General features: G+C 49.4%; 1 protein-coding gene across 1 annotated transcript in view; it reads right to left on the bottom strand.

The window, feature by feature from the left end:
* Positions 1 to 4,006: 4,006 nt before the first annotated feature.
* The window catches only part of CAPN13 (calpain 13), a 76,924-nt gene continuing 70,105 nt past the window's right edge, over positions 4,007 to 10,825 (bottom strand). Inside the window, exons 17-21 of the mRNA XM_057309334.1 lie at positions 10,207 to 10,275; positions 8,045 to 8,120; positions 5,896 to 6,024; positions 4,654 to 4,709; positions 4,007 to 4,065 (exon numbers count right to left, since the gene is read on the bottom strand). Of these exons, the coding sequence (XP_057165317.1) occupies positions 4,039 to 4,065; positions 4,654 to 4,709; positions 5,896 to 6,024; positions 8,045 to 8,120; positions 10,207 to 10,275 (357 nt within the window). The 3' untranslated portion in view covers positions 4,007 to 4,038. The remainder of the gene's footprint in view (positions 4,066 to 4,653; positions 4,710 to 5,895; positions 6,025 to 8,044; positions 8,121 to 10,206; positions 10,276 to 10,825) is intronic.

Below are 10,825 nucleotides of genomic sequence, written 5' to 3'. Positions count from 1 at the left end.
AAGTTATGGTTAGGTAAGTGGGCAGCAGCCAGATGATACAGGCCGCGTTCGTGACTTTAGATTTTTCTCGAATAGTAACAGGAAGACATCAGAGGGTTTTAACCTGCGGAGTACAGTGATTGGATGTGAATTTTTAAAAAGTGTGCTTAGGGGGGCGCCTGGGTGGCACAGCGGTTAAGCGTCTGCCTTCGGCTCAGGGCGTGATCCTGGCGTTGTGGGATCGAGCCCCACATCAGGCTCCTCCGCTGGAAGCCTGTTTCTTCCTCTCCCACTCCCCCTGCTTGTGTTCCCTCTCTCGCTGGCTATCTCTGTCTCTGTCGAATAAATAAATAAAATCTTTAAAAAAAAAAAAAAGTGTGCTTAGGCTGCAGGAAATTGACTCAAGTGAAGTGGGTGGATATAGGAAAATCAGATAGGGAGCCAATGCAAAAGTCAGGGAAAGAGATGATGTCTGAGAAGTCCAAATTGAAGTAGTTCGAGGGGAAAGTGGGAGGTGAGGATGTAGAGACAATTAGCTCTAGTACGAAGTTTGGCTGTAAAGGGAGGAGATGGAGTTGTGGCTGGAAGGGAATAGGAGAGGGAGGAAATTTAAAAGATAAGCATGTTTCGATGGGAATTGGAAGACTCCAGAAGAGAGAGAGAGAGGAAGATTTAGTATTCAGAACACAGAGGAGAGAATTCATTCCTTCGGGGTCTTGTGAAGGGGGAAGGTAATGAGATCCAGAACACCCTCAGAGACAGATGCCCTCTAGCATAACAGGAGGAAGGTGGGAGGTGGCTATAGATGAAAGTGAGTTTGTAGATTTGGATGCAGAACTTCTTCACTCTCCTGCCTCCAATTCTGCACAGCAACCCATCAGCCAAGAGTGAATGGATCTACTTTAAAAGTATGATGTCAGAGGGCCATGATTAATGAGGAAGACAGGGGAGTACTCTTAGGGATGATGACAGGCATTAGTGAAAGAGGTGAAACACACATAACCTTGCATCTTATATTATACTTCCTTCTTACCTAATGTTCAGAACAGGAAGTGTAGAAAAATTAGTTAAGAGGGAATTGGGACCCTGTATAGGAGAAAGAATAATGAGAAATAGTCCAGTTATTTCCAAAGTTCAGGCTTTAGGTCCTGCATGCTGAATTAGCTTAAAGATACAATTGAAGAATCATTCCTGACGTTAGAAATCATGCTGATTGGAATAGGAATCAGGCAGACTGGAAATGGGAAATATTCACATGCTCTATTTTTAAAAAGAAATGAAAGGGGAATTCAAGAAAATACAGGTGAATCTAATTAACTTTGATCTTTGCAATGTTTGTTAACTTGTGTTCGTTAAGATGCACCAAGAGTTCATCGGGAAATATTTATGCTAAAATATCATTTCTTTATGGAGAGAATGACTGTGTCTTGATTTCAAGGTACACAGTTGGGGTTTCTGCTATAGTAGTGTGGGGTGTGGGCTATGTATCTCTAAGGTCTGTTCCCTGAAAATAAACACATAGAAGAAATGTGACATAGGCATTAATTTTTCAGCACACTCCTGCTAGAGGGATAGATGCTAATGCCTACAGATGTGTGAACAGCTGCATAGTGAGGTAATGGTAGAGCACGGCTGGACCCAGCTCTCATCTCCCCAGGGTCTGATCATTTCTGTTGCTCCACACATTAGCCTTTCCTGCGATGACTGATTGCCTTTTCTCTTTGGAATTTCAAGTTAAGAATTCTAGAGTGAAATTGGGCCTCAATGTGAGCCAGGAATCCATCAAAATCCTAGAGGAGAACATAGGCAGTAACCTCTTTGATGACGACCACAGCAACTTCTTTCATGACATGTCTCCAAAGGCAAGGGAAACAAAAGCAAAAATGAACTTTTGGGACTTCATCAAGATAAAACGCTTCTGCACAGCAAAGGACACAGTCGACAAAACTAAGAGGCAACCCACAAAATGGGAGAAGATATTTGCAAATGACACTACAGATAAAGGGCTGGTATCCAAGATCTATAAAGAACTTCTCAAACTCAACACCCAAAAAACAAATAATCAAGTCAAAAAATGGGCAGAAGACATGAATAGACACTTCTCCAAAGACGACATACAAATGGCTGACACATGAAAAAATGTTCAATATCATTAGCCGTCCAGGAAATTCAAATCAAAACCACATTGAGATACCACCTTACACCAGTTAGAATGGCAAAAATGGACAAGGCAGGAAACAACAAATGTTGGAGAGGATGCAGAGAAAGGTGAGCCCTCTTACACTGTTGGTGGGAATGCAAGCTGGTACAACCACTTTGGAAAACAGTATGGAGGTTCCTCAAAAAGTTAAAAATAGAGCTACCCTATGTCTGTACCCCCAAAGATACAGATGTAGTGAAAAGAAGAGGCACATGCACCCCAATGTTCATAGCAGAAATGTCCACAATAGCCAAACTATGGAAGGAGCTGAGATGCCCTTCAACAGATGAATGACTAAAGAAGATGTGGTTCATATATACAATGGAATATTACTCAGCCATCAGAAAGGATGAACACCCACCATTTGCAATGACATGGATGGAACTGGAGGGGATTATCCTAAGTGAAATAAGTCAAGCAGAGAAAGACAATTATCCTATGGTTTCACTTATATGTGGAACATAAGGAATAGCACAGAGGACATTAGGGGAAAGAAGGGAAAACTGAAGGGGGGAGTCAGAGGGGGAGAGGAACCATGAGAGGCTGTGGACTCTGGGAAACAATCTGAATGTTTCAGAGGGGAGGGGAGTGGGGGGAATGGGTTAGTTCGGTGATGGGTATTAAGGACGGCACGTGTTGTAATGAGCACAGGGTGTTATACATAAATAACGAATCATGGAACATTACATAAAAAACTAATGATGTACTGTGTGGTCACTAACATAAAATAATAACAACAACAATAATAATAATAATAATAATAATAATAATAAAAGAAACTGGGCCACTATTTTATACCACGTACAAAAATCAACTAAAAAAGCATTCAAGACTTGAATATAAGACCTGAAACCCTAAAACTCCTAGAAGAAAACATTGGGGATAAGCTCCTTGACATGGATCTTGGCAATAACATTTTAGATTTGATACCAAAAGCAAAAGCAACAAAAGCAAAATAGTCAAGTAGGCCTGATAGACATTTTTCCAAAGAATACATACAAATAGCTAACAGGTGCATGGAAAGGTATGGAACATCATTAGTCATCCGGGAAGTACAAGCCCAAACCCCAATGAGATATCATCTCACACCTGTTAGAATGGCTATTACAGAAGAGACGAGAGATAACATGTGTTGGTGAGGATGCAGAGAAAAGGGAACACTTGTGCACTGTTGGTGGGAATATAAATTGGTGCAGCCGCTGTGGAAAATAGTATGGAGTTTCCTCAAAAAATTAACAATAGAACCATCATATGATCCAGCAACTAACTACTTTGGTGTATTTATTGAAGGAAACAAAACACTAACTCGAAAAGTTATATTTACCCCATGTTCACCACAGCATTACTTACAAGAATCAAGAAATGGAAACAACCTAAGTGTCCATCAGTAGATGGATGGATAATGAAAATACATTTTAAATACAAAGGAATATTACTCAGCCATAGAAAACAAGGACATCCTGCCATTTGTGACAACATGGAGAGAACTTGAGGGCATTATGCTAAGTGAAATAAACCAGAGAAAGACAAATACTGTTATGATCTTATTTATATGTGGAATCTAAAAACAAAACAAAACAAAACTCATAGATACAGAGAACAGACTGAATGGTTGCCGAAGTTGGGGGTGGAGGGGGGGGGAAATGGGTGAAGGTGATCCGAAGGGACAAACTTCCAGTTACAAGATAATTAAGTCCTGGGATGTGATGTTCAACACTGTGGCTATAGTTAACAATACTGCTTTGTGTACGTATTTGAAAGTTGCTAAGAGAGTAAATTGTAAAATTTCTCATCACAAGGAAATGATTCTAGAGCTGCCATGTCTTACCTGCGCTCTGGGGTTTGCTCCACTCCTTGCTTCAGTTGTACATGACCAGGTTCATCCACTGAAAAATAAACATCATCATTATAACAGTTCAAAATTTGTTCGCTTAATATAGAGCAAGGCAAATGATACCCTCCTCCCTTGAAAGATCTGAGTCTAGTCTTATCAAACCTTTCCAGCTAATTTCAACCCAGCAGGAGGTCTCAAGCCCCCATCAGAGCCTATCTTTCACTACTCCCTGAGTAGGTAGGCAGTGAGAGGCATAGCCGAGGTTGACCAGCTGGCTGAGCCAGCCAAGGTTGACCAGCTGGCTGGGCCAGGAGGCTCTTTCTAAAGCTCACTGGGAGTAAGTTGAATGTACAGTGAGCTCAGCAGGTGTTTTTCAGTTCCCTCTTGGATTTATGACTCCCACATAATCCTCTGCTTTATTAAGCTATTGGAAAAAAATAAAATCTGTCTGCCAAGATCCTAAAGCAGCCTTGGCAGCCAGCAATATATAAAGGCAGTAATTGGAGGCAGGGGGGCCGGCAGCTTGGCTGGCCTTTGACAGACTATCCAATATCCTCAGGGAGAAAAATGCCCCCTGGAATCAGGAGAGGAGAGGTGGCCTGGGACTGTGCCCTGTGTCTGGGAGAGGAAGGTACCTCACCTCCATTTCTGTCAGGTAGAGTCCTCTTCCATCCTTGGAGAGGTTCTGGAAAGTCTCTAAAGAGGAGGAGAGAAATCAGGACAGGTCAAGGGACATAAAAGCAAATATGGTGATTCTACGTAAAGTACTCTCTCACTCTCTGCAGTGTGCCCAGCCCTCCTCCTTGTCTCTTGCCAGCCAAATCCCACACCTGTGGGACAGCTCTCTGACCGCTCTGGCCCACACACGCTTCTCCCTCTTCTCAAGTCCTTGCACTCTGCACCCTTCCACATATGGCTGAGGGGATGTGTGGGCCTGTCTTATAAAGCATACTGTAGGACGCCTGGGTGGCTCAGTCAGTTACGTATCTGTCTTCAGCTCAGGTCATGATCCTAGGGTCCTGGGATGGAGCCCCGCATCAGGCTCCCTGCTCTGTGGGGAGCCTGCTTCTCCCTCTCTTTCTGCCTGCGGCTCCCCCGCTTGTGCTTTCTTTCAAATAAAATTAAAAAAAAAAATATTCTATGGGCACAGTTTGGGGAACCTCCCTTGTCCAACTGAGAATTGTCTGGAGGTTTATACCTCACCCTTCTCTTTTATGCTCCCCTGACTCTGTTCTCTTTATTAACTGCCTGGCTCAGAGCTGTGGGGTTTACAGACTCCTGCTGGGGACGGGGTGAGGATTAAGGTACGGCAAGGCCCCACTTCTACCCCAAACACAGCTCTTGAGCTGTATTATGGCTTGAGGTTTCACATAGGATTTCACTGAAAAAAAGGGGTAGGCTGTTAAGAAGTGTCCAAATGTCTGACCTACATAGTTGAATTTCTGGAGCCCTGGGAACCCCCCCATACCCCCACCTATTCACTCGTGTGTGAATTCCTTCAGCAGAGACCCCAGTCATTCATTGCAAGACTACAGTTTAGGTTTAAACTGTAAACAACATGGAGAGGGGACACAGTGAGTTAAATTAATCTTGTTCCTAAAAGACGCACTAAATAGGGTGATGAGGAAATGAGAGACCTGGGATAGGGGAATGTCCTGGACAGAAAGAGTACAAAAGGGACACAGGGGACCCAGACTGACTATACCATTACACAGGCTAACGTTGGCTCTGCGTCTTGGAGCAAGGGCTCCTCATGCACGACTCCAGCCCACCCCGCTACTGAGGCCCTGTCTAGGCCTGGGGCAGGAGGGCATTCCTGATCCTCTCCTATGTTTCTTGGTCATTGAGAAGGTCTCCAGGATGTCGCCCAGGTGACACTTACTTGCCATGGCTTCAAGCCGCAACAGGAGGCAGACCAGGCTAGGGAAGCTGACCCTGCCGCTGTTGTCACTGTACCGGAGGGTCATGAGCTCCAGCAGCTCGTCGCTGACGGAGGTCCCTGCAAGGAAGTCTGGGCCACGGGGCGGGTTGGTGAGTGGGAGGAGCTGGGAGCAGGTCCGGTCCTCTGACATGCGAAGTCTGAGAAGCCCGCCCGGAGTGGTGGCCTTCCAACACTCTTTCTTATTCAGTCTGGCTCAGGGGCCAGCTCACTCCACTTCCTATTTTTAATGGGTTTAGAGTTGCCTCCTCCTCCTTGGCTGCTGGGCCCCGGTGACATTGTTCTGGAGTTTGGCCAGATGCCAACTCTAGATACTCAAGACACTGACTGCTCTGGGGACACGTTAGCCTTCGCCACCATCAGATAATTTCCATGTATACGGGGGCTTCCAGGACCCCTGGAGTTTGCTCCCAGCCCTGCCTCTATCAGGCCTCTCTCTGTTGGTGACCTCGTGAAACCACCTTGTTCCCCGACCCCATGACTGCCTCTGCGTCTTCGGTGTGAATGCTGCCAGTGTGAGCAAGTATGGTCCCTGCAAGTGGGAGATTCAGTCCTAAGTTGGTGGGTCAGGAAAGAGGCTGGTCCTCAGAGAGGAGACCATAGTCAGAAGGTGGCCACAGGTGGGCGAGACACAGGCACCTTGCTCTCTTTGGGCCTGGCTGTCCTGCGTGTTTAGCTATGAGCTCCAGGAGGCACCAACCCCATAGCAGACAACAGCTAACTGGCGAACGGCCATGCCTGCAAGCCTTGGGGGCCAGCAGAACCTTGCAAGCCAAACCATCCATCAAGGGGGTGAGCCTGGTGGCCTGTGGGCCCCGTGCACCAGACACATTCTGTTTCTCCAGCAGGATTAATAAAATATGAATTCGAAATGCCATTACATAGGTCATGCACTCTCCAGCTCGCCACATTAAAAAAATCACCCTTTTCTTATGCTCAGCTCCATGGCCCCTTTCCATTATCTGCTTGGTCCTTGAAGACTTTTTAGTTGGATTCCAACTATTCTCTGCCTCTCTTTTATTGTTCCGGAGTCATTAGTGTGGTCTCCTGGAAGATTTCATTTTTTGCTGTAGCTATTCACGGGTTCTGAGAGTGTGGTCCCCAGACGAAGAGCATCGGCCTCACGTAGAAACCTCTTAGAAATACAAATTCTTGAGCCCCACCCAAGCCCTCCTGAATCAGAAGTTTTGGATGAGGGACGAGGCTCATCAATCTTTGCTTTAACAAGCTTTCAGGGGATTCCAGTATACACCCAAGTTTGAGAACCCCTGCTCTCTGGTAGGAAGAATTAAGGGGAGGACAGGCGCTAAGGGAGAAGAGGCTTCTCCCTGCTCTCTGGGCCGGGGGCCCTCAGGAGAGAGAACAGTGGAGCCTCTCCTTCCAGCATTTACCTGGGGGACTCTGATCTTCCTTTTTTTTTCAAGGAAGGTGGCAGTTTTCTGACTTAGCCTGTTTGCAATCCACTTCTGCCGCTGGCACAGGGCGGATCACAACTCCTGATCAGAGCATAGTGGAGACAATCAAGTGAGATGACCTGAGCACGAGCTCTCCCTGAACCCTGAAGCTCTCAGGCGCCCTACGGTACCCCTATCATCATCCCAGGACTGCAAGCTCCTGCCTTCTTGAAGCAGACAGATGGCATCTGACTTCACTTAGCTCCAAACCCTCTGTGAGGAAAGCACATCCACGGGCTCTCAGGGGTTTAACCCTGACAGCCCCGAGGTTGAGATGGAGTCCCTAAGGCCAGCTCCAGTTCTGGGAGGGGCTCAGTGACGTGGGGTTATTGCCACACAGAGCTGTTTAGAGACAAAAGGCAATTGGGAAAATTTACTGGCACACGAGAACTCAGATTGGGAAGGACGGCGTCTGAGCCATGAGCCTGGAGGCCCATAGAGGCTGGGGTAAACCAGGGGAGGACATGGAGGCTGCCGCCCTGCTCTCTCCTGAGCACCCAGCTCTGACACGCCAGCCTTGCCGACAGCATGGGAGCGGCGTGCACCTCGCTCTCTCTCCCTCTCTCTGTCTCTCACACATGCATCCCACCATCACCACGGCCCCAGTCATGACGGCTCCAAGGAGCCCCTTGCTTTACCTGTATCCTTTATAGCCTTCCACAAATCCAAACTCAGGAAAACTCCAGAGCGCTGCTGAGTGTTCCAGAAAACATTCTGATTTGGGAAAGGAAGCAAAAAGTGCATGTGAGTGCCCTCGCCCACCTTGAACAGGATGTCCTGGGGAGAGAGAGGTCCTGGAAATCCCTTTCCCATCCCTGGAGGCTGCTTTAATAAACCTTGAGTGGGCCCAGCTTGGAGGCAGCTCGCTAAGGCCCCGGGGAGGCAGCAGTGGGCGCCACCTGGTGACACCGACCACCCTGGCCGCCCGCAGTGGGGCTGTGGGTTCCCCTCCCAGGCCTGTACCTTCCTCTCTCCCAACCTCCTTTCGTCCTTCGCCACCTCCTGGACTGGGCTCCTGACACGTGGCACCGTGCTGCGTCCGGAAGGGGGAGAGCTCTCTCAAGACTCTGCAGAGGCTGGTGGTTAAAAGGGCAGGTTTTGCAACCAAACCACTGGGTTTAAACGCCGGCTCGACTATTTACCGCCGCGCGACCGCGGGCAAGTGACTTCATCTTTCCAGGCCTCAGTTTCCCCACCTGCAGCACAGCGCCAAATGCAGTACCTGCCTCACAGGATGGCTGCTAGGGGTCAATGAGCACGTCATTAGGAAGAGCTCAGGAGGGCGCCTTGAGCGGTAGTGAGTGCGTGTAGCAGGCAGGTGGGGACCGCGTCCCGGGTCCTGGCCCAGCTGTGGGACGTAGCGGCCCTAACACAGCCTTGGCCAGGGCGGCTCTCTGTGCACCCCGGACTTTTCTACCTCTCCCCGGTTCTCACCTGAGCCCTGATCAGCCCGGCCCTCCCTGGGTGGGAAATGGAAGCTCGGGCAGGTGACCTGCTGGAAGGAAGCATGCAGCCGCCCCCTGGCTGGACTCGGGCTCCCGTCTGGGCCTCTGCTCAGCTGCCCCACAGGAGTTGTTCCAAGGCAAAAATCCCCAGCAGGTGCGTGACCCAGGCCCACAGGGGCAACGATTACTGTGAAATAGCAGCCCAAGAACGTTTTCCGGCCTTATGTGGCTTTTGGTGAGTATATAGAAAGCCCTCAATTGGGAGTCTACTCACTCATTCACTAATTCATTAGTTTGGTCCTTTGTTGGGCATTTTTGCATGCCTGCTGTGTACGAGACACTAAAAAGGTGCTGGGGGAAACAGATGAACGTGAGGGCGCCCCTGCTCTGCAATCTAACGGGGTTGGGGGGACATATCAGCCATTATAATGCCCTGTGCGTCCCCCAAGTCAGGGACTAGGTGATACATCAGGGGATAGCCCCACGAGAACCCCTTATTATTGTGGGTTCAAGTGTTAGGAGCTGAGGGGGACGTAACTGGGCTTGGGGGCAGGCGAAGCCTCCCAGGGAAGAGATTCCTGAGGCTGGACCATCAGGGAGTTCGGTCCTGGCCAGGATCCAAGTGTCACAGCTGGGGGCTGCAGGAATGAGTGGGAGGAGTCCAAGGACTCCTCCTGGACCCCAAAGCAGGGTCTCAGCTCCAGGGTCTTGTGTACAGCTCCAATAAGCTTAGACCTTGTCCTGAGAACAATGCGGAGGCCACACTGAGGCCACAGGCCACATGGGTGATCTTGTATCTGGCAGATGACAGGAAGGGAATGAGATGAACCAGAGCCCTGGGGAAATGTCTCAAGGAGCCGGGGCGGGGGGGAGGGACAAGGGGGGGCAATGCTGGCTGGCAGTCTTAGCTACTGTCCACCGTGACCCCTCTCTCCTTCAGTCTCCTAGAGCGCCCCTCACCCTGCCACGTACTCGGGCATTGCCTTGTATCTTCTAGTGGTGCGTGTGGTCTCCCTGCACAAAATGTGAGTCCTCTTGAGGGCAGGGCTGGGTTTCTCTTCTTTAGTGCCCTCAACTCTGTGCACATGGGGCACCCAGTAGAAATTTGCTAAACGGGACACAAAGAGAACATGCTGGTGGGGCGCCTGGGTGGCACAGCGGTTAAGCGTCTGCCTTCGGCTCAGGGCGTGATCCCGGCGTTATGGGATCGAGCCCCACATCAGGCTTCTCCGCTATGAGCCTGCTTCTTCCTCTCCCACTCCCCCTGCTTGTGTTCTCTCTCTCGCTGGCTGTCTCTATCTCTGTCAAATAAATAAATAAAATCTTAATAAAAAAAAAAAAGAACACGCTGGTACCTGGCAGTGGACAAGCCGGCCCCACAGCCTTGCAAACTCCTCTTGCTCAAGCCGTCCGTTCACTTTCAGCTAGTGGGGAGTTAAGAGTGGACCGTGCAGCGCGTGGGGAGCAGAGGCCCCGCCCACAGAGCCAGAGACAGTTCCATCCATCAACTAGCAGCACCGTCAGCCCAGTGTCACCTGGGTGTGGCTGCACCCCAGCCAGCCCCCACTGTCTCTGCAGGGACCTGGCTTAGCTTCATTTTACAGAGGGAAATGGACAACTAGAAGGAGAAAGATGCCCTGAGCAAAGGGGGCCAACATCACGTGCATTCAGGGGAAGAGAGAGCCCAGAACACAGCCTGCACAGGGTGGAGTGGGGCCCCTAGCAGGGGAGAGTGGGGAGGAGCATGAGGGGTCATTGCAACCCCCAAAGCAGCATGAGGATGCACTTGAGCCAGCCCTGGTCACCCTATAGCAGTACGATGGGTTTACGAGAGCCAACGCGAGGAAAGGAATCTATCTCTGAGTTGCTGGAGGGGAGCGGTGGGTGGGCCGGAGGAGGGGTAGAACAGACTTGTCTGCTTTGCAGGGCTCTGGCAGACACCACCTCCCCCAGGGTTACCCTGGGGCTGTGGGG

Source organism: Ursus arctos, unplaced genomic scaffold, assembly GCF_023065955.2.
Source record: "Ursus arctos isolate Adak ecotype North America unplaced genomic scaffold, UrsArc2.0 scaffold_8, whole genome shotgun sequence".
In the NCBI taxonomy this organism is placed as follows: Eukaryota; Metazoa; Chordata; class Mammalia; order Carnivora; family Ursidae; genus Ursus; species Ursus arctos.
Note: the sequence above shows the minus strand (reverse complement) of the source record. Positions and strands in the feature narration are given on the sequence as shown.